This window comes from Oncorhynchus tshawytscha, linkage group LG02 (assembly GCF_018296145.1).
Source record: "Oncorhynchus tshawytscha isolate Ot180627B linkage group LG02, Otsh_v2.0, whole genome shotgun sequence".
NCBI lineage: Eukaryota > Metazoa > Chordata > Actinopteri > Salmoniformes > Salmonidae > Oncorhynchus > Oncorhynchus tshawytscha.
In genome coordinates, this window is record NC_056430.1 from 11,407,451 (window position 1) to 11,432,450 (window position 25,000).

The following is a 25,000-nucleotide window of genomic DNA, read 5'->3' on the forward strand; positions in this document are numbered from 1 at the left end:
ACAAGTCGTCAATTATGTCCTGTGATGTCCCACTGAGAGAGACAAGAGGCCTCCCCAGGCTCTGGCATATGAAGACATTAGGCCTAGTGCATCAGGCTCATTTTGAGGGCTTCAATCTAGAACTGACCTTTGAGAACCACAGCTTGATACCCCAGCTAGCACACAACGTTCTGAGAACCACAGCTTGATACCCCAGCTAGCACACAGCGTTCTGAGAACCACAGCTTGGTAATCCAGCTAGCACACAATGTTCTGAGAACCACAGCTTGATACCCCAGCTAGCACACAGCGTTCTGAGAACCACAGCTTGGTAATCCAGCTAGCACACAATGTTCTGAGAACCACAGCTTGATACCCCAGCTAGCACACAACGTTCTGAGAACCACAGCTTGATACCCCAGCTAGCACACAACGTTCTGAGAACCACAGCTTGATACCCCAGCTAGCACACAACGTTCTAAGAACCACAGCTTGATACCCCAGCTAGCACACAACGTTCTGAGAACCACAGCTTTGATACCCCAGCTAGCACACAATGTTCTGAGAACCACAGCTTGATACCCCAGCTAGCACACAACATTATGAGAACCACAGCTTGATACCCCAGCTAGCACACAACATTATGAGAACCACAGCTTGATACCCCAGCTAGCACACAACATTATGAGAACCACAGCTTGATACCCCAGCTAGCACACAACGTTCTGAGAACCACAGCTTGGTAATCCAGCTAGCACACAACGTTCTGAGAACCACAGCTTGGTAATCCAGCTAGCACACAACGTTCTGAGAACCACAGCTTGATACCCCAGCTAGCACACAACGTTCTGAGAACCACAGCTTGGTAATCCAGCTAGCACACAATGTTCTGAGAACCACAGCTTGATACCCCAGCTAGCACACAATGTTCTGAGAACCACAGCTTGATACCCCAGCTAGCACACAATGTTCTGAGAACCACAGCCTGATACCCCAGCTAGCACACAATGTTCTGAGAACCACAGCTTGATACCCCAGCTAGAACACAACATTATGAGAACCACAGTTTGATACCCCAGCCAGCACACAATGTTCTGAGAACCATACTTTGATACCCCAGCTAGCACACAATGTTCTGAGAACCACAGCTTGATACCCCAGCTAGCACACAACATTATGAGAACCACAGTTTGATACCCCAGCTAGCACACAACATTCTGAGAACCACAGCTTGATACCCCAGCTAGCACACAAAATTCTGAGAACCACAGAGTGGTACCCCAGCTAGCACATATCGTTCTTAGAACCACAGTGTGATACCAAAGTGGCAATTGAATATTTGAATCGAGTTTAAACCTAAAGGCTGTCACTATAGTTACTGTAGTCATGACAACATCTATAACATGGAAGACATTGAAGTTACATGACACAATCTAACCAATCTAATTAAGTCCGGGATGTAATCAACCAGCAATGTCCAAACTCTCTCCATATACATTGTGGGTCTGACCTGGAGTAGCCTACAGGACAGATCGACAGGGGGAACTGTCTGGTCTTGACGGATGAACGCTGCCTTAAACAGGTGAGAATCAGAGGGAAACCAACACTGAGAAAACCACACCTCAAAACACCAGCAGGCGGTCACAGACTGAGAGAACCAATGTGCCAGACACTGAAACTAATCTCTATGGCAGGGGTGTCAAACTCATTTTTCCCCGCATGCCACATTCGGTCTTCACCGAGGTCTGTAGTGCCGCACTGAAAAAACACCTGAAACCACCCGCGGGCCACATTGAATCAGCTCGTATGTTTGACACCCCTGCTCTCTATTAAAGTGATGTTTTTAAACCTCCTGAGGAAGTGTGAGAGACAGAAACAACATTAAAGTGATGTTGGCAGTAGGCCCCCCCAGACATGACATTTTTTTGTTTAACCCTAAACTGGCACACCTGATTCAATTAGTCAACTAATCATCAAGCATTTGACTAATTTAATCAGTTTAAAGTTAAACAAAACAAAAAATGCCTGGGGGGCCCATGGAGAGGGCTGGGAAACCTTTCTGTAGGGTGTTGAGGGGGCAGACATAGAATCATGTATGACACAATGAATCACGGAGTGGAGAAAGAAATGTCAACGTGTCTGATTTGCTAGGGCCCCTGAAATGACATGTTTAACCATGACATGAACCAGAGCACACCAGAACAAATAAAAGATGGGAGGCAGGGAGGGAGGGAGAGAGAGAGACAGAGAGAGGGAGGGAAAGAGAGAGACACAGAGAGGGAGGGAGGGAGAGAGACACAGAGAGAGGGAGGGAAAGAGAGAGACACAGAGAGAGGGAGGGAAAGAGAGAGACACAGAGAGAGGGAGGGAAAGAGAGAGACACAGAGAGAGCGAGAGAGACAGAGAGAGGGAGGGAAAGAGTGAGAGAGAGACAGAGAGAGAAACACAAACACACACTACAGAGCCCCAGGACAGCAGCACAATTAGACCCAACCAAATTATGAGAAAACAAAAAGATAACTACTTAACACATTGGAAAGAATTAACAAAAAAACAGAGCAAACTAGAATGCTATTTGGAGGGACACAGAGAGTACACAGCAGAATACCTGACCACTGTGACTGACCCAAAATTAAGGAAAGCCTTGACTATGTACAGACTCAGTGAGCATAGCCTTGCTATTGAGAGAGCCGCCGTAGGCAGACATGGCTCTCAAGAGAAGACAGGCTATGTGCTCACTGCCCACAAAATGAGGTGGAAACTGAGCTGCACTTCCTAACCTCCTGCCCAATGTATGACCATATTAGAGAGACATATTTCCCTCAGATTACACAGATCCACAAAGAATTTGAAAACAAATCCAATTTTGAAAAACTCCCATATCTACTGGGTGAAATTCCACAGTGTGCCATCACAGCAGCAAGATTTGTGACCTGTTGCCACAGAGAAAAGGGCAACCAGTGAAGAACAAACACCATTGTAAATACAACCCATATTTATGCTTATTTATTTTATCTTGTGTCCTTTAGCCATTTGTACATTGTTAGAACACTGTATATATATATAATATGACATTTGTAATGTCTTTACTGTTTTGAAACTTCTGTATGTGTAATGTTTACTGTTAATTTTTGTTGTTTTTCACTTTATATATTCACTTTGTATGTTGTCTACCTCACTTGCTTTGGCAATGTTAACACATGTTTCCCATGCCAATAAAGCCCTTGAATTGAATTGAATTGAGAGACAGAGAGACAAAGAGAGGGAGGGAAAGAGAGAGACAGAGAGAGGGAGGGAAAGAGAGAGACACAGAGAGGGAGGGAAAGAGAGAGACACAGAGAGGGAGGGAAAGAGAGAGACACAGAGAGAGGGAGGGAAAGAGAGAGACACAGAGAGAGGGAGGGAAAGAGAGAGACACAGAGAGAGGGAGGGAAAGAGAGAGACACAGAGAGAGCGAGAGAGACAGAGAGAGGGAGGGAAAGAGAGAGACACAGAGAGAGGGAGGGAAAGAGAGAGACACAGAGAGAGTGAGAGAGACAGAGAGAGGGAGGGAAAGAGTGAGAGAGAGACAGAGAGAGAGAGAGACAGAGAGACAAAGAGAGGGAGGGAAAGAGAGAAAGAGAGAGAGAGAGAGAGGGTGGGAAAGAGAGAAAGAGAGAGAGAGAGACAGAGAGACAGAGAGACACAGAGAGAGAGAGACAGAGAGAGGGAGGGAAAGAGAAAGAGAGAGAGAGGGAGGGAAAGAGAAAGAGAAAGAGAGAGAGAGAGACAGAGAGAGAGAGAGAGAGAGAGACAGAGAGAGAGAGAGAGAGAGAGACAGAGAGAGAGAGAGAGAGAGAGAGACAGACAGAGAGAGAGAGAGACAGAGAGAGAGACAGAGAGAGAGACAGAGAGAGAGAAAACAATAATCAAAGGAAAGAGTGAAAGTGGAGAGTGAAATAATAATGATAATAATAATAATGATATTGATAACAATAATGATACATAATAATAATGATATTGATAATAATAATACTTAATAATAATGATATTAATAATAATAATGATGATAATATTAATAATGATAATAATGAATAATAATGATGGCAATGATAATAATAATAATAATGGTAATAATAATAATGATAATAATGATCATTATTAGTATTAATATCATTATCTTTTTGCCGCCTTTCGTTACAGTTCTCTGCTGCCTGTGACTGGAACGAATTGCAAAAATCGTTGAAGTTGGAGACTTTTATCTCCCTCACCAACTTCAAACATCAGCTATCTGAGCAGCTAACCGATCGTTGCAGCTGTACATAGTCTATCGGTAAATAGCCCACCCATTTTTACCTACCTCATCCCCAAACTGTTTTTATTTATTACTTTTCTGCTCTTTTGCACACCAATATCTCTACCTGTACATGACCATCTGATCATTTATCACTCCAGTGTTAATCTGCAAAATTGTAATTATTCGCCTACCTCCTCATGCCTTTTGCACACAATGTATATAGACTCCCCTTTTTTTTCTACTGTGTTATTGACTTGTTAATTGTTTACTCCATGTGTAACTCTGTGTTGTCTGTTCACACTGCTATGCTTTATCTTGGCCAGGTCGCAGTTGCAAATGAGAACTTGTTCTCAACTAGCCTACCTGGTTAAATAAAGGTGAAATAAAAAAATAAAATAAAAAACATAAATAATAATGATAATAACTGTCACGTCCTGACCATAGAGAGCCCTTGTTTCTCTATGGTGTCGTAAGTCAGAGCGTGACTAGGGGGTATTCTAGTTTAATATTTGTATGTTGTGTTCTAGTTTATATTTTCTATGTTGGTGTTTTCATATAATTCCCAATAATACTAATGATACTAATAATGATAATACTAATGATAATAATAATAATGATAATAATAATAATAATAATGTTAATAATACTACTACTACTACTAATAATAATAATAATGTTAATAATAATGTTAATAATAATAATAATGATTATAATAATAATGATACTAATAATGATAATAATAATGATAATAATACTACTAATAATAATGATAATAATACTAATGATAATAATAATGTTAATAATAATAATAATGTTAATAATAATAATAATGTTAATAATAATACTGTTAATAATAATAATAATACTGTTAATAATAATGTTAATAATAATAATAATGTTAATAATACTGTTAATAATAATACTGTTAATAATGATAATAATAATGTTAATAATAATGTTAATAATAATAATGATAATAATAGTAATAATAATGACAAGAGCGAGTGACAGGTTCAACCTGCTGTCCCAGCTCTGTTCTGAATGGTACATGGCATAGGCCTCTGCATGCACACACAAACACACACAAGCACCATCCAGTCTTGCTCTCTGAACTGAAGAGGACCGTTGAAGCATTTCTACTTCAGACTCCTACTTCAGAGAGAACACTTAAATAAGCAGTATGATGTTACCCCAAATGAACCCTAACCCAAAATCAACCCTAAACCCAAATTAACCCTAATTTTAATCCCATATTAACCCTAACCCCAAATGAGCACAACCCTAATCCCAAAATTAAGGCTAAACCTAACCCAAAATTAACTCTAACCCAAAATGAACCCTAACCCCAAAACAGACTCCATCACCACCAAAAGAGCAGGAGTGACAACAGTAGAAGAGGGGGTAGTAGTCAGCAGGGGAGCAGGCAGAGGAGTTGCAGTCAGTCAGTGAGGTCATGCAAGATAGAGCAGCAGGCAAGATCTTAAAAGGAAGGTGTGGCTGTTCTAACGGTTTGACTAACAGTCGCAAATTCCCTTTAAATCCAGTCTGCTGGAGGTCTGGCAGAGTCCAGGCAGATGAGTAGACTCTTCTCTCTCTTCACAGAGAGATTCATATTTTACATCTCTCTGCCTTGCTCGTTCTTTCTTCCATTCTCTCCCAACATTCTCCCTCCCTCCCTCCCTCCCTCCCCCCTCCCTCCCTCCCTCCCTCCCTCCCTCCCTCCCTCCCTCCCTCCCTCCCTCCCCCTCTCTCTCAACTCACGTTGACGATGGCCTCCTTGGTCTGAGCCATGTCTGATATGACTCCATCTGTAATGATGAGGAGGATGAAGTACTGGGACCCATCCTGAACCGCTGCAGCATACCTGTAGCAGGGGAAAACACACACACACACACACACACACACACACACACACACACACACACACACACACACACACACACACACACACACACACACACACACACACACACACACACACACACACACACACACACACACACACACACACACACACACACACACACACACACACACACACACACACACACACAGACACACACAGTTTATGAGTAAAAAGGAAACAAACCCTGAACTAAACTGAAAGTCTGTGTGACCAATGACAGACAGGGTTGAATGTCATTCTTTATCTGTGCCATGTATTCCCTGTCAATCCTCTCCTCTCCTCTCTCCTCTCCTCTCCTCTCCTCTCCTCTCCTCTCCTCTCCTCTCCTCTCCTCTCCTCTCCTCTCTCTCCTCTCCTCTCCTCTCCTCTCCCTCTCCTCTCCTCTCCTCTCCTCTCCTCTCCTCTCCTCTCCTCTCCTCTCCTCTCCTCTCCTCTCCCTCCTCTCCTCTCCTCTCCTCTCCTCTCCACTCCACTCCACTCCACTCCACTCCACTCTACTACTCTCCTCTCCTCTCCTCTCCCTCTACCATTTCAATGTCTATTAAATAAGACTATTAAATGAAAGGATTATACTCTGATATCATTCTGCAGATTGATAACATTCATAATATTCATTATCATACTTCAAAGAAGACTTTGACCTCAAACAACGCAGGATATGAAGCCGGACTACGCTGTGCAATTTAGTGATTAATTGGTTCATTGGTTTCCCTGGCTAGAGCCCTATTCACCCTTTCAGTCCAGCTCCATTCACATGGTAAAGACTGGAGGACTGAGACTGACTGGGACTGACTGGGACTGACTGGGACTGGACCTGGGACTGACTGGGACAGGACCTGGGACTGAGACTGACTGGGACTGGACCTGGGACTGACTGGGACAGGACCTGGGACTGAGACTGACTGGGACTGACTGGGACTGGAACTGGGACTGAGACAGGATTGGACTGGGACTGACTGGGACTGAGACTGGGACTGACTGGGACTGGGACTGAGACTGGGACTGGGACTGAGACTGACTGAGGCTGGGATGGACTGGGACTGACTGGGACTGAGACTGACACTGGGATGGACTGGGACTGAGTGGGACTGGGACTGACTGGGACTGGGACTGACTGGGACTGAGACTGACACTAGGATGGACTGGGACGGACTGGGACTGACTGGGACTGGGACTGACTGAGACTGGGACTGGACTGAGACTGAGACTCACTGAGATTGGGATGGACTGGGACTGACTGGGACTGGGACTGACTGAGACTGGGACTGACTGAGACTGGGACTGACTGGGACTGAGACTGGGACTGACTGGAATTGACTGGGACTGGGACTGACTCATATTGAGACTGGGACTGGGATGGACTGGGACTGACTTGGACTGGGACTGACTGGGACTGGGACTGAGACTGGAACTGACTCATACTGGGACTGGGACTGACTGGGACTGGGAATGAGACAGGGACTGGCTCATACTGGGACTGGGACTGAGACTGACTGGGACTGACTGGGACTGGGACTGGGATGGACTGGGACTGACTGGGACTGGGACTGACTGGGACTGAGACAGACTGACCGGGATTGACTGCGACTGAGATTGACTGGGACTGGGACTGACTTGGACTGGGACTGGGACTGACTTGGACTGAGACTGGGACTGAGACTGACTGGGACTGAATGGGACTGACTCATATTGAGACTGGGACTGGGATTGACTGGGACTGGGACTGGCTGTGACTGGAGGAGTGTGACTGGAGGAGTGGGACTGGGACTGTGACTGGAGGAGTGTGACTGGGACTGTGACTGGAGGAGTGTGACTGGGACTGTGACTGGAGGAGTGTGACTGTGACTGTGACTGGAGGACTGTGACTGGAGGAGTGTGACTGGGACTGTGACTGGAGGAGTGTGACTTTGACTGTGACTGGAGGAGTGTGACTGGAGGAGTGTGACTGGAGGACTGTGACTGGAGGAGTGTGACTGGAGGAGTGTGACTGGAGGAGTGTGACTGGAGGAGTGTGACTGTGACTGGAGGAGTGTGACTGGAGGAGTGTGACTGGAGGAGTGTGACTGGAGGACTGTGACTGGAGGAGTGTGACTGGAGGAGTGTGACTGTGACTGTGACTGGAGGAGTGTGACTGGAAGAGTGTGACTGGAGGAGTGTGACTGGAGGAGTGTGACTGGAGGAGTGTGACTGGAGGACTGTGACTGGAGGAGTGTGACTGGAGGAGTGTGACTGTGACTGTGACTGTGACTGGAGGAGTGTGACTGGAGGAGTGTGACTGGAGGAGTATGACTGGAGGAGTGTGACTGGAGGAGTGTGACTGGAGGAGTGTGACTGTGTGACTGGAGTGTGACTGGAGGAGTGTGACTGGAGGAACTGTTTTATCTCAATGGTCTCCTCTCTGTTTTAGCAGTTATCACACATGCTTTCCTCCTTCCATGTCTACCTAACCTGTGTGTGTGTGTGTGTGTGTGTGTGTGTGTGTGTGTGTGTGTGTGTGTGTGTGTGTGTGTGTGTGTGTGTGTGTGTGCGTGTGTGCGTGTGAGCGTGTGAGCGTGCGTGACGTTACCTGGCCACATGGTTGACTACAGGGGCGAAGTTGGTTGGTCCGTAGAGCTGAACAGTCTTCAGACTCTCGTGGTAGGCCTCCAGGATGCCGTCTATACCATTACAGTAAGGGTTCTCTATGTTACCGTTCTGGAGAGGAGAAACAATCAACAGTGGAGTTGATTCATAATAGGGAAGGAGGTGGGGGGCTGCAGTGGCTCGCTGGTCACATCCATGCCCACACATGCAGTCTGAGCCGACCCTAGCCTTTAGGGGGCTCTAAGTAACATCTTAACAGCCACCCTCTTGACAGAAGAGAGCACAAAATTATGTTTTAGAGCAGGGTTTATCAACTAGGTTTGGTCTCGGTCCACATTTTCTCTGAGCTAATAGTCGGTAGGCCAGAGCATAATTAGTATATAACATTAGCACAGTTAATTGACCCACACTACAAATTGAACAGCGTGTTTAAGACATCCGATTAGTACATAATAAATTCAGTGACAATAACATAATAATTGCGAACGGATTACGCTCATACAATCACAAATGTCTCTATTCAATTATTATTATTTTTGTCTATTTCTCTATGCGCTGATTGGTGGGTAAAAACAGGTCTACGTAGTCTACTGTAGGCTACACTACTTTAACGTCAACATTCCTTCAGAATAATTAGCTTGATAGCAAGAGAAAATCCGCTCTCAAAACATATCAAAAGAAAGGTGGATAATGAAAATTGAAGTTTCAAGGAAGAATATACAGAGAGACATGCGTTCATCTTACCATATATTCCCAATGCCAAGGCAGTGTGTCTTATTTGCAATGAAAAGGTCATTGTTTACAAAGAATTCAATCTCACGCGACATTATGAATCTGAGCATAGAACCTTCAAAGTGGCCTTCCAGTCCCAGAGGCCCGACGCAGAAGCATTGAAGAGTTAGCTGCAAGCTACACACAGCTTTTTTAGGGCTGGCATATTCTGTCACTTAAACGGGTTAAATATGCAGTTTACAAGGAAGAAGGAAAACAGTTGTGGACATGGTGGAAAAACGTACGGCCTTTACTAGGAAGCTCGAGTGGTTTGATGCAGCAATTCAAACTGAGCTGTTTGAATTCCAGACATCGAGCCAAATCACAGATTTGCTCAGGAGTGCCGAGTCCTTGTATGTGTGTTGGGTGGCTCAGAGGAATACAGCACTGTAAAGAAACATGCTTTTTGTGTGCTAACAGTGTTTGGATCGACTTACACGTACGTGCAAGTCCTGATTTTCCTCTATAAACTAGGAACCGGCTTTCACATCAGACAGAGGACTGCCTCGATTGACTTATGTGAAAAATCCAACCCGTCTCACCTGACATCCAACCCGTCTCACCTGACATCCAACCCGTCTCACCTCTCACCCGTCTCACCCTGACATCCAACCCGTCTCACCTGACACCCAACCCGTCTCACCTGACATCCAACCCGTCTCACCTGACATCCAACCCGTCTCACCTGACACCCAACCCGTCTCACCTGACATCCAACCCGTCTCACCTGACATCCACAAGGTCACGTCTGAGGGGATGTGCAACCTCTCCTATTGATTGAGTAACTTAGTGGCCTTATATGACTGTATTTAGTAAATACTATCATTATTGTGAGTGCTTATCCAGGGATATTTAGGTCTCAAGCTGACAGTATTTTCTGTTTGTTCTGTTAGAGGAACAGGCTATCACGACACAAACATTCAGACACAAACATCGCCTTTTTTTTCTTTAAACGATTGCTTTATGTAGGATACTACATTCTTGGCCAGTTGCAGTTGTAAGTAGGTCTAATAAAAACTAAAACACTTCTATTTGGCCATTTCTTTCTAGTGAAAGATGCTGTTCAGCCACATAGCCTACCTCAGCAAGTTAAGTTATTTTATATGGGCCTTGGTTCAGAAATAATGAACTCCAATTAAGCCCTCTTGTTGGTTGTGAAGTCAAATTAAAATGAAGATTATTGTTGAACTGAATTACTCGACTGGTGTAGGTTTTCTCCATCTGTTGCTGTGCCACAAGCTCCCGAGTGGCGCAGCGGTCTAAGGAACTGCATCTCAGTGCAAGAGGAGTCACCACAGTCCCTGGTTCAAATCCAGTCTGCATCACATCTGGCCGTGATTGGGAGTCCCATAGGGCAGCGCACAATTGGCCCAGCGTCGTCTGGGTTTTACCGGGGAAGGCTGTCATTGTAAATATTAAAAGTTTCATTGTAAGATTGCCACAGCCAGCTAGGTAACATAGCATCCCTCTCTGTTTGAGCTGGGTGAGTGAGCTAAACTGGCTAGCAACACAGAACAAAATTATAAACGCAACATGTAAAGTGTCTATCCCATGTTTCATGAGCGGAAATGTTCCATGTGCACATGTATTTCTCTGTTTACATCCCTGTTGGTGAGCATTTGTCCCTCCGCCTGACAGGTGTGGCATATCAAGTAGCTGATTAAACGGCATGATCATTACACAGGTGCACCTTGTGCCGGGGACAATAAAAGGCCACTCTAAAATGTGCAGTTTTGTCACACAACACAATGCTCCAGACGTCTCAAGTTTTGAGGGAGTGTGCAATTGGCAAGCTGACTGCAGGAATGTCCACCAGAGCTGTTGCCAGATAATTGAAGTTTAATTACTCTACCATAAGCCGCCTCCAACATCGTTTTAGAGAGTTTGGCAATACGTCTATCCAGTCTCACAACCGCAGACCATGTGTATGGTGTCATGTGGGCGAGTGGTTTGCTGATGTCAACATTGTGAACAGAGTGCCCCATGGTGGCGGTGGGGTTATGGTATGGGCATGCATAAACTATGGACAACCAATACAATTGCATTTTATCGATGGCAATTTGAATGCACAGAAATACCGTGATAAGATCCTGAAGCCTATTGTGAGGCCCATTTATTTTAAGGTATCTGGGATTATTTTTAAATGCATTCCCTGTCATGTGAAATCCATAGATTAGGGCCTGATGATGATTATTATTTTTTTCTCAATTGTTTTAATTTGAATGTAACCTTCGTTTAACTAGGCAAGTCAGTTAAGAACAAATTCTTATTTACAATGACGGCCTAGGAACAGTGTGTTGACTACTGTTCAGTCGTGTGGTCAGGTCCACAAAAATGGACTTAGGAAAATGATAATTGGCTCGGAACAGGGCAGCATGGCTGGACCTCAAATGTACACAGGGAGCTAATATTAATAATATTCATGTCAATCTCTCCTGGCTCAAAGTGGAGGAGAGGTTGACTTCATTACTACTTGTATTTGTAAAAAGTGTTGACAAGCTGAATGCACCGAGCTGTCTGTTTAAACTACTGGCACACAGCTCAGACACCCATTCATACCCCACAAGAGGTGCCACCAGAGGTCTCTTCACAGTCCCCAAGTCCAGGACAGACTTTGGGAGGTGCACAGTACCATGACTATTCCACATCAGGTAACTGATGCAGCAGTAGAATCGGATTTAAAAAACAGATACAAATACACCTTATGGAACAGCAGGTACTGTGACGAGACACACACACAGGTACAGACACGCGCATACGCACACAAACACTAGCACTCTAAACATACGTACATTGAAATAATGTAGTATGGTGGTATGGTACATTTTGTACTGTAGATGTGTAGTGGTGTAATAATGTTATATGATCTACTGTTTTAGCTTTTGTTTTATGTGTGATGTAAGTGCCTTAATGTGTTTAAGCTGCTGTCTTGTTTGGATCCCTACTAAACCCCAGGCAGAAAGGAACTAATGGGGCAGGAAGAATAGCTGCTGTCTTGGCAGTAACTAATGGGGATCCCTACTAAACCCCAGGAAGAGTAGCTGCCGCCTTGGCAACAGCTAATGGGGATCCTTAATAAATACAAATACAAACTCAGTAAAATCTTTAAAATTGTTGCATGTTGCGTTTATATTTTTGTTCAGTATAAGTATCTCTCTAGCTCTCTCTTGCTTCGCCTTCATTTTTGAAGAAATTACATTGTCACGCCCTGGTCTTAGTATTTTGTGTTTTCTTTATTTATTTGGCCAGGCCAGGGTGTGACATGGGTTTATTTTGTGTTTTGTTTATGTATGGGGGTTTTTCGTAGGTTTTGGGATTGCGGCTTTTGGGATTGCGGGGTGTTCTAGCAAAGTCTATGGTTGCCTGAGGCGGTTCTCAATCAGAGGCAGGTGATTCTCGTTGTCTCTGATTGGGAACCATATTTAGGCAGCCATATTCTTTGAGTGTTTGGTGGGTGATTGTTCCTGTCTCTGTGTTATTGTCACCAGATAGGCTGTATAGGTTTTCACGGTCCGTTTCTTGTTTTTGTATTGTCATTTGTATTGTCATTGTCAAGTGCTTTGAGAGACTAGTCAAGGACCATATCACCTCCACCCTACCTGACACCCTTGACCCACTCCAATTTGCTTACCGCCCAAATAGGTCCACAGACGATGCAATCTCAACCACACTGCACACTGCCCTAACCCATCTGGACAAGAGGAATACCTATGTGAGAATGCTGTTCATCGACTACAGCTCGGCATTCAACACCATAGTACCCTCCAAGCTCGTCATCAAGCTCGAGACCCTGGGTCTCGACCCCGCCCTGTGCAACTGGGTACTGGACTTCCTGACGGGCCGCCCCCAGGTGGTGAGGGTAGGCAACAACATCTCCTCCCCGCTGATCCTCAACACTGGGGCCCCACAAGGGTGCGTTCTGAGCCCTCTCCTGTACTCCCTGTTCACCCACGACTGCGTGGCCATGCACGCCTCCAACTCAATCATCAAGTTTGCGGACGATACAACAGTGGTAGGCTTGATTACCAACAACGACGAGACGGCCTACAGGGAGGAGGTGAGGGCCCTCGGAGTGTGGTGTCAGGAAAACAACCTCACACTCAACGTCAACAAAACTAAGGAGATGATTGTGGACTTCAGGAAACAGCAGAGGGAACACCCCCTATCCACATCGATGGAACAGTAGTGGAGAGGGTAGCAAGTTTTAAGTTCCTCGGCATACACATCACAGACAAACTGAATTGGTCCACTCACACAGACAGCATCGTGAGGAAGGCGCAGCAGCGCCTCTTCAACCTCAGGAGGCTGAAGAAATTCGGCTTGTCACCAAAAGCACTCACAAACTTCTACAGATGCACAATCGAGAGCATCCTGGCGGGCTGTATCACCGCCTGGCCCTCAACCGTAAGGCTCTCCAGAGGGTAGTGACATCACCGGGGGCAAACTACCTGCCCTCAGGACACGTAAAGATAGGAAGATAAAGATAGATCATCAAGGACATCAACCACCCGAGCCACTGCCTGTTCACCCCGCTGTCATCCAGAAGGCGAGGTCAGTACAGGTGCATCAAAGCTGGGACCGAGAGACTGAAAAACAGCTTCTATCTCAAGGCCATCAGACTGTTAAACAGCCACCACTAACATTGAGTGGCTACTGCCAACACACTGTCAATGACACTGACTCTACTCCAGCCACTTTAATCATGGGAATTGATGGGAAATGATGTAAATATATCACTAGCCACTTTAAACAATGCTACCTTATATAATGTTACTTACCCTACATTGTTCATCTCATATGCATACGTTGATACTGTACTCTATATCATCGACTGCATCCTTATGTAATACATGTATCACTAGCCACTTTAACTATGCCACTTGGTTTACATACTTATCTCATATGTATATACTGTACTCGATATCATCTACTGTATCTTGCCTATGCTGCTCTGTACCATCACTCATTCATATATCCTTATGTACATATTCTTTATCCCCTTACACTGTGTATAAGACAGTAGTTTTTTTTTTGAATTGTTAGTTAGATTACTTGCTTTTTATTACTGCATTGTCGGAACTAGAAGCACAAGCATTTCGCTACACTCGCATTAACATCTGCTAACCATGTGTATGTGACAAATAAAATTTGATTTGATTTGATGTTTATTTTCGTCATTAAACATGTATCGTACTAACCACGCTGCATTTTGGTCCGACTCTCTTTCGACGGAGGAAAACCGTAACATACATTAATTCTTTGTCTCTCTTTGAGGTAACTAATCACCACATTTTATGCACTGCAGCGCTAGCTAGCAGTGCTAGCGCCTCCGCCGAGGAGCCTCCACTGAATGCTACAGATTTAGTCATAGAGTGGGGAGAAATGTTTGCAGTTTTTAACATGATATCTGGGTGAGAGTGAAGGTAATTTGACTGTGATTAATACAGGTTTAGATAGCTGGCTGCTAGGACTAACTTACCAATCTAAAACATTTTATCCGACATGGGCTAATTGAGTGACTACCAGTGACTGACATATCAAGAGAAAAAGTGCTGCTGCACAACCACATTTTGAGATGGCATCCGGTGTATTTGAACTCTTAACAGTAAGTTGAGACCCCTACGTTTATTTTTTATAAAAACAACATTGCCCATCCCTAATCTACACCATTACAGTAGGCACTCTCTATGTTGTCATTCTAGAGAGGAGAAACAATCAACATGGTCTAATCTCTTGTATTTAGTCCATCAATATCTTCTTTCTGGAGTGGACATCATTAGCTGAATGTGGTAAGTAAAAATCATATCAAATAAAATGTTATTGGTCACATACACATGGTCAGCAGATGTTATTGGTCACATACGCATGGTCAGCAGATGTTATTGGTCACATACACATGGTCAGCAGATGTTATTGGTCACATACACATGGTCAGCAGATGTTATTGGTCACATACGCATGGTCAGCAGATGTTATTGGTCACATACGCATGGTCAGCAGATGTTATTGGTCACATACGCATGGTCAGCAGATGTTATTGGTCACATACGCATGGTCAGCAGATGTTATTGGTCACATACACATGGTTAGCAGATGTTAATGCGAGTGCAGCAAAATGCTTGTGCTTCTAGTTACGACAGTGCAGTAATATCTAACAATTCCATAACAACTACCTTATATACACAAATCTAACAAGTAATCTAGCATTTCCTCAACAACTACCTAATACACACAAATCTAAAGGGATGGACTAAGAATATGTACATATAAATATATGGATGAGCGATATAGGCAAGATGCAATAGATGGTATAAAATACAGTATATACATATGAGATGAGTAATGTAAGATATGTAAACATTATTAAAGGGGCATTATTTAAAGTGTCTAGTGATCCTTAAAGTCCATTTCAGTTCAGTCTATTTCAGTTGAGTCCAGTTTAGTTCAGTCCATTTCAGTTTAGTCCAGTCCAGTTCAGTCCATTTCAGTTTAGTCCAGTCCAGTTCAATCCAGTTCAGTCCAGTTCAGTCCAGTTTAGTTCAGTTCAGTCCATTTCAGTTTAGTCCAGTCCATTTCAGTTTAGTCCAGTCCAGTTCAGTCCATTTCAGTTCAATCCAGTTCAATCCAGTTCAGTTCAGTCCAGTTAAGTCCATTTCAGTTCAGTGCTAATCAACCAGAAAGAGCTCTGTGTTTGACTCACCAGAGGGAACTCATGTGAGACCTGTCCATCAGGGGGCAGCTTGGCTCCGAACCCCAGAGCAGGGAACATCTTATCACTGTCATAGTCCTGGATGATCTCCCCTACAGCCTTCAGGGCCATGGCGTAGGCATTCATCTGGTACGGGTTCATGTAGTGGAGAGAGGTGGACTGGGATGGGTTACCTAGGGAGGGCGCAAAGGGCAGAGGTCAATATATGATCACGTTGTCCATTGGTGAGGAAGGGGGTCTGGAATTTAGCTTCAACTAACCTTAACTTCATGTCCACATCCCAGTTCAGCCCTAACCCCTAACCCCTAACCCCTAACCATAATGCAGCTCAAAACAACGATTCAGAACTCTTCTACTCTTCAACCCCTCAGAGATGAACTATTGCCTGCTCTCACCAACCCCATCACACAACGGAATGGTAGGAAACAGAAATACACTTCTAGAGGCTCTAAGAATAAACTAACTACATTAAGTGGAGTGATTAGAATTAAGTGTGGGCTTTTAGCCTGTGGGAAGTCCTGCATTCCAAATGGCACCATATTCCCTTTATAGTGAACTACTTTTGACCAGAGAGATAGAGGAATGGGGCGCCATTTGGGCTCTGACACTACCATTTGGGGGCACAGCATGGTGGTATTGACCATGGGCCAGATCTCTCTCTCTCTCTCTCTCTCTCTCTCTCTCTCTCTCTCTCTGTAAGAGCATCACCATTCATTCTGGCCCTCACATGTACACAGTCTTTATAATCACTCACCATTAGACGCGGTGAAATCAATGGCCACAGTGAAATTTATTTGGGTCCTGAATTGGGGAAGGAGAGTGAATGTTACAACAACAAGTCAAACTCCATTACACACCTACACATTAAGATACACACAGAACACTCAAGATCTTCTAGACACGCACGCACACACACACACACACGCACACACACACATTAGGTGAAGGGCAAGAGGAAGAGGGAGGCAAGGGGGGTGAGGTGAAGGGGGAGAGGGGTGAGAGGGTGATGGAGGTCCAGGGGTCCAGTGGTGGATAACAACCAATTAGACAGAACAGAATCCTAACCAATTAGACTGCTGGAGCATTTAAGGGAAACAGAATCCTAACCCAATTAGACTGCTGGAGCACTATAGAGAAACAGAATCCTAATCCAATTGGACTGCTGGAGCATTTAAGGGAAACAGAATCCTAATCCAATTAGACTGCTGGAGCATTTAAGGGAAACAGAATTCTAATCCAATTAGACTGCTGGAGCATTTAAGGGAAACAGAATCCTAATCCAATTAGACTGCTGGAGCACTATAGAGAAACAGAATCCTAATAAGCAGCTCTGACACTGGGGGGTGACAGAGACCCCATGAGACCTGACACTGGGGCTGACAGAGACCCCATGAGACCTGACACTGGAGCTGACAGAGACCCCATGTCCAATAAGTAGCTCTGATACTGGGGCTGCCAGAGATCCAATGTCCAATAAGCAGCTCTGACACTGGGGCTGACAGAGACCCCATGAGACCTGACACTAGGGCTGACAGAGACCCATGTCCAATAAGCAGCTCTGACACTGGGGCTGACAGAGATCCCATGTCCAATAAGCAGCTCTGACACTGGGGCTGACAGAGATCCCATGTCCAATAAGCAGCTCTGACACTGGGGCTGACAGAGATCCCATGTCCAATAAGCAGCTCTGACACTGGGGCTGACAGAGATCCCATGTCCAATAAGCAGCTCTGACACTGGGGGGTGACCTCTTCACAGCTTAGAGAGCGTGTATAACTACAATCTGGCTGCTCCTGATTGGAGCTGGCGCTTAATCAATAAACTGTCATCCTCTCTGCACTCTGCACCTGCTTTCACTCGCTAGCACACCTAACACCCTATACCGCAACCTAAGATCCCTCCTTCAGACATTCACATAGGTAGGAAACAACACCTCCACTACACTGATCCTCAACACAGGGGCCTCACAAGGGTGCGTGCTCAGCCCCCTCCTGTACTCCCTGTTCACCAATGACTGTGTGGCCACGGAGGCCTCCAACTCAATCATCAAGTTTGCAGACAAAACAACAGCAGTAGGCCTGATTACCAACAACGATGAGACAGCCTACAGGGAGGAGGTGAGGGTCCTGGTGGAGTGGTGCCAGGCAAATAACCTCTCCCTCAACGTCAACAAAACGAAGGAGCTGATCGTGGACTTCAGGAAACAGCAGAAGGAGCCACGCCCCTATCCACATCGATGGGACCACAGTGGAGAAGGTGACAAGCTTCAAGTTCCTCAGCGTACACATCACTGATGATCTGAAATGGTTCACCCACACAGACAGTGTGGTGAAGAAGGCGCAACAGCACCTCTTCAACCTCAGGAGGCTGAAGACATTCTACAGATGCACCATTGAGAGCATCCTGTCGGACTGTATCACCGCCGGCAACTGCACTGCCCACAACCGCAGAGCTCTCCAGATCATCAAGGACCTCAGCCACCCGAGCAACGGCCTGTTCACCCTGCTACCATGCAGAAGGTGAGGTCAGTACCGGTGCATCAAAGCTGGGACATAGAGACTGAAGAACAGCTTCTATCTCAAGGCCATCAGACTGTTAAATAGCCATCACTAGCCCACTTCCACCCAGTTACTCAACCCTGCACCTTAGAGGCTGCTGCCCTATATACATAAGACTTGGAATCACTGGCCACTTTAATAATGGAACGCGAGTCACTTTCATTTTCTGCTTTACTCATCTCATATATATATACTGTATTCTATTCTACTGTATTTTAGACAATGCCATTGTTCATGCTAATATTTATATATGTCTTAATTACATTATTTTACTTTAGATGTGTGTGTTTTGTTGTGTACTGTTAGATACTACTGCACTGTTGGAGCTACTGTAGGAACACAAGCATTTTGCTACACCCGCAATGACATCTGCTAAGTATGTGTCTGCGACTAATAGAATGTGATTTGATTTGCTAGACATACACACACACACACCACTAGCCATTTGCAGGCTCAGGTGCTTACACACTTGCATTTTACAATAATAGTTTATTTTGGGAGTATTTTATCTTTATTGAGATAGAAAGACACCAATAAGAGACAGATAGGTGGAGGATAGGTAGAGGATGGGTGGAGGATGGGTAGAGGATGGGTAGAGGATGGGTAGAGGATGGGTGGAGGATGGGTAGAGGATGGGTGGAGGATGGGTGGATGATGGTTCGTCAGGCTCTCATGCCGGTTTGTCAGGCTCTCATGCCTCAGCCAGATCGCCAGCCTCCCCTGCTACAGCCGGCTCGTCGGGCTTTCATGCCTCAGTTGGATCGCCAGGCTCCCCTGCTTCCACCGACTCGTCAGGCTCCCTTGCCTCAGCCGGTCTGTCAGGCTCCCGCGCCCCAGCCGGTCTGTCAGGCTCCCTTGCCTCAGCCGGTCTGTCTGGCTCCCTTGCCTCAGCCGGTCTGTCAGGCTCCCGCGCCCCAGCCGATCTGTCAGGCTCCCTTGCCTCAGCCGGTCTGTCTGGCTCCCTTGCCTCAGCCGGTCTGTCAGGCTCCCGCGCCCCAGCCGATCTGTCAGGCTCCCTTGCCTCAGCCGGTCTGTCAGGCTCCCGCGCCCCAGCCGGTCTGTCAGGCTCCCGCGCCCCAGCCGGTCTGTCAGGTTCCCTTGCCTCAGCCGGTCTGGCAGGCTCCCGTGCATCAGCAAAGGTGACCGGTCCGCTCCTGATCCATGGGATTGTCCCTTTGGTTGGCGTCCTGCGGCTGGAGCTGAACGCGCCGGGGAGGGGGTACCGGCCTCTAGGTCACCAGGCTGCTCGTTAGGGCGCACACCTGTCACCGTTGTTACGAGCACTTGAGCGTCATCAGACTCACCTGGACTCCATCACTTCCCTGATTACCTTCCCTATGTATGTCACTCCCTTTGGTTCCTTCCCTATGTATGTCACTCCCTTTGGTTCCTTCCCTATGTATGTCACTCCCTTTGGTTCCTTCCCTATGTATGTCACTCCCTTTGGTCCTTCCCTATGTATGTCACTCCCTTTGGTTCCTTCCCTATGTATGTCACTCCCTTTGGTTCCTTCCCTATGTATGTCACTCCCTTTGGTTCCTTCCCTATGTATGTCACTCCCTTTGGTTCCTTCCCTATGTATGTCACTCCCTTTGGTTCCTTCCCTATGTATGTCCCTTTGGTTCCTTCCCTATGTATGTCACTCCCTTTGGTTCCTTCCCTATGTATGTCACTCCCTTTGGTTCCTTCCCTATGTATGTCCCTTTGGTTCCTTCCCTATGTATGTCACTCCCTTTGGTTCTTCCCTATGTATGTCACTCCCTTTGGTTCCTTCCCTATGTATGTCACTCCCTTTGGTTCCTTCCCTATGTATGTCACTCCCTTTGGTTACTTCCCTATGTATGTCACTCCCTTTGGTTCCTTCCCTATGTATGTCACTCCCTTTGGTTCCTTCCCTATGTATGTCACTCCCTTTGGTTCCTTCCCTATGTATGTCACTCCCTTTGGTTCCTTCCCTATGTATGTCACTCCCTTTGGTTCCTTCCCTATGTATGTCACTCCCTTTGGTTCCTTCCCTATGTATGTCACTCCCTTTGGTTCCTTCCCTATGTATGTCACTCCCTTTGGTTACTTCCCTATGTATGTCACTCCCTTTGGTTCCTTCCCTATGTATGTCACTCCCTTTGGTTACTTCCCTATGTATGTCACTCCCTTTGTCACTCCCTTTGGTTCCTTCCCTATGTATGTCACTCCCTTTGGTTACTTCCCTATGTATGTCACTCCCTTTGGTTACTTCCCTATGTATGTCACTCCCTTTGGTTCCTTCCCTATGTATGTCACTCCCTTTGGTTCCTTCCCTATGTATGTCACTCCCTTTGGTTACTTCCCTATGTATGTCACTCCCTTTGGTTCCTTCCCTATGTATGTCACTCCCTTTGGTTCCTTCCCTATGTATGTCACTCCCCCTTTGGTTCCTTCCCTATGTATGTCACTTCCCTTTGGTTCCTTCCCTATGTATGTCACTCCCTTTGGTTCCTTCCCTATGTATGTCCTTCCCTTTGGTTCCTTCCCTATGTATGTCACTCCCCCTTTGGTTCCTTCTTCCCTATGTATGTCACTCCCCCTTTGGTTCCTTCCCTATGTATGTCACTCCCTTTGGTTCCTTCCCTATGTATGTCACTCCCTTTGGTTCCTTCCCTATGTATGTCCCTTTGGTTCCTTCCCTATGTATGTCCCTTTGGTTCCTTCCCTATGTATGTCACTCCCTTTGGTTCCTTCCCTATGTATGTCACTCCCTTTGGTCTTCCCCAGGCGTCGCTGTTTCAGTTTCATGTCTGTGCGTTGTTAGTGTTTTGCATTGTGTTCTGTTTATTTATTAAAACACTCCCTGAACGTGCCTCCCGACTCTCAGCACACATCGTTACAGTCATTTACTGTGATCCTGAATGGAACGACCATTACAGTCAATGTGAATGATTTTGAGAGTGAGACAGAGAGAGCGAGAGACAGGGGGTGTGATAGAGAGGGAGAGAGAGAGAGAGAAACATAAAGTGAGATAGAAAGAAACAGGGGGTGTGATAGAGAGAGAGAGAGAGAGAGAGAAAAAGAAAGTGAGATAGAAAGAGACAGGGGGTGTGATAGAGAGAGAGAGTGAAACAGAAAGCAAGATAGAAAGAGACAGGGGGGTGTGAGAGAGAGAGAGAGAGAAAGAGAGAGTGAAACAGAAAGTGAGATAGAAAGAGACAGGGGTGTGATGGAGAGGGAGAGAGTGAGAGAGAGAGGGGGTGTGAGAGAGAGAGAGTGAAACAGAAAGTGAGATAGAAAGAGACAGGGGGTGTGAGAGAGAGAGAGAGAGAGAGAGTGAAACAGAAAGTGAGATAGAAAGAGACAGGGGGGTGAGAGAGAGAGAGTGAGAGAGAGAGAGTGAAACAGAAAGTGAGATAGAAAGAGACAGGGGTGTGATAGAGAGAGAGAGAGAGAGAGAGAGAAACAGAAAGCGAGATAGAAAGAGACAGGGGGGTGATGAGAGAGAGAGAGAGAGTGAAACAGAAAGTGAGATAGAAAGAGACAGGGGTGGTGTGAGTGAGAGCAAGAGAGAGAGGGGTGTGAGAGAGAAACAGAAAGATAGAGAGATAGAAAGAGACAGGGGGGTGATGGAGAGGGAGAGAGAGAGATAGAAAGAGACAGGGGGTGTGAAACAGAGAGAGAGAGATGAAACAGAAAGCGAGATAGAAAGAGACAGGGGTGTGATAGAGAGAGAGAGAGAGAGAGAGAGAGAGAGAGAGAGACAGGGGGTGTGAGATGGAGAGGGGTGGATAGAGAGAGAGTGAAACAGATAGAAAGAGACAGGGGGTGTGATGAGAGAGAGAGAGAGACAGAGAGAAACAGAACGCGAGATAGAAAGAGACAGGGGGTGTGATAGAGAGAGAGAGAGAGAGAGAGTGAAACAGAAAGCGAGATAGAAAGAGACAGGGGGTGTGATAGAGAGAGAGAGATCTCTGGGAAGAGTACCTTTTTCTGAAGTTAAGTTATTCAGTTTGAAGTGTCTGCGTTGGCTTGGTTGGCATTCAATGATCTGAGTGGTTTTTAGAGGATTTGCCGTAGCCAGGAGCAACATTCTGATCTGCCTGATGATGACCTTAATAGACATTGGGTTTTCAATAAGTATCATTTTCATTGGCTGAAGATCATCTCGTAGATAGACCAATCCTGCATCTCATCCTTGTATTTGATTCCCCAGAAAAGGTCAGATAATGTTTCATCTTGTGAACGTGTCATTACTCCTGTTACAGCCCTTAGGCTGGGGGGTGGGTGACCGGCTGTCAACACACCCAAACTGGTCAACACACCCAAACTGAAGGGCTACTGACTGTCAACATACTAAAACTGAAGGGCTACTGACTGTCAACATACTAAAACTGGAGGGCTACTGACTGTCAACACACCCAAACTGGAGGGCTACCGGCTGTCAACACACCCAAACTGGAGGGCTACCGGCTGTCAACACACCCAAACTGGAGGGCTGCCGGCTGTCAACATACTAAAACTGAAGGGCTACTGACTGTCAACATACTAAAGCTGAAGGGCTACTGACTGTCAACACACTAAAGCTGAAGGGCTACTAACTGTCAACACACTAAAGCTGAAGGGCTACTGACTGTCAACACACTAAAGCTGAAGGGCTACTGACCGTCAACACACTAAAGCTGAAGGGCTACTAACTGTCAACACACTAAAGCTGAAGGCCTACTGACCGTCAACACACTAAAGCTGAAGGACTACTTACTGTCAACACACCCAAACTGGAGGGCTACCGGCTGTCAACACACCCAAACTGAAGGGCTACTGACTGTCAACACACCCAAACTGGAGTGCTACCGGCTGTCAACATACTAAAACTGAAGGGCTACTGACTGTCAACATGCTGAAGGGCTACTAACTGTCAACATACTAAAGCTGAAGGGCTACTAACTGTCAACATACTAAAACTGAAGGGCTATTGACCGTCAACACACCAAAGCTGAAGGGCTACTAACTGTCAACACACTAAAGCTGAAGGGCTACTGACTGTCAACACACTAAAGCTGAAGGGCTACTAACTGTCAACACACTAAAGCTGAAGGGCTACTGACTGTCAACACACTAAAGCTGAAGGGCTACTGTCAACACACTAAAGCTGAAGGGCTACTAACTGTCAACATACTAAAACTGAAGGGCTACTGACCGTCAACACACCAAAGCTGAAGGGCTACTAACTGTCAACACACTAAAGCTGAAGGGCTACTGACTGTCAACACACTAAAGCTGAAGGGCTACTGACTGTCAACACACTAAAAAGGGCTGAAAGGCTACTGACTGTCAACACACTAAAGCTGAAGGGCTACTGACTGTCAACACACCAAAGCTGAAGGGCTCCTGTCAACACACCAAAGCTGAAGGGCTACTGACCGTCAACAACACACAAAGCTGAAGGGCTACTGACTGTCAACAACACACTGACTGTCAACAAAGCTGACCGTCAACACACCAAAGCTGAAGGGCTACTGCTCAACACACCAAAGCTGAAGGGCTACTGACTGTCAACACACTAAAGCTGAAGGGCTACTGACTGTCAACACACTAAAGCTGAAGGGCTACTGACTGTCAACACACTAAAGCTGAAGGGCTACTGACTGTCAACACACTAAAGCTGAAGGGCTACTGACTGTCAACACACTAAAGATGAAGGGCTACTGACTGTCAACACACTAAAGATGAAGGGCTACTGACTGTCAACACACCAAAGCTGAAGGGCTACTGACTGTCAACACACCAAAGCTGAAGGGCTACTGACTGTCAACACACTAAAGCTGAAGGGCTACTGACTGTCAACACACTAAAGCTGAAGGGCTACTGACTGTCAACACACTAAAGCTGAAGGGCTACTGACTGTCAACACACTAAAGCTGAAGGGTGTCGGTGAGATCTGTCATACTTGTCAACTCTGTCAAATCTGCTGCATCTGAAAATCCCTGAAACCTCTGAAATATCATCTCTCTGTCTGTGTCTCTCTGTCTGTGTCTCTCTGTCTGTGTCTCTCTGTCTGTGTCTCTCTGTCTGTGTCTCTCTGTCTGTGTCTCTCTGTCTGTGATCAAAATGTTGTCCTCAATTGCTAAAAGGGACGCTTCACCACCATGGCAAAGTCTGTCAATCTCAACACCTCCAAAGTAGTGCAAAATTAAGATGAGTGTGTATCCATCTGTTGTTTATATACCAGGCTGTGTAGATATAGGCTTTAT

At 45.8% G+C, this 25,000-nt stretch overlaps 1 protein-coding gene across 1 annotated transcript in view; it reads right to left on the reverse strand.

The window, feature by feature from the left end:
- LOC112240385 (copine-5-like) overlaps positions 1 to 25,000 on the reverse strand; it is a 291,942-nt gene that overhangs the window by 27,723 nt on the left and 239,219 nt on the right. Inside the window, exons 15-18 of the mRNA XM_042330249.1 lie at positions 16,979 to 17,025; positions 16,216 to 16,397; positions 8,728 to 8,855; positions 6,017 to 6,119 (exon numbers count right to left, since the gene is read on the reverse strand). Coding sequence (XP_042186183.1) covers positions 6,017 to 6,119; positions 8,728 to 8,855; positions 16,216 to 16,397; positions 16,979 to 17,025 — 460 coding nt within the window. The remainder of the gene's footprint in view (positions 1 to 6,016; positions 6,120 to 8,727; positions 8,856 to 16,215; positions 16,398 to 16,978; positions 17,026 to 25,000) is intronic.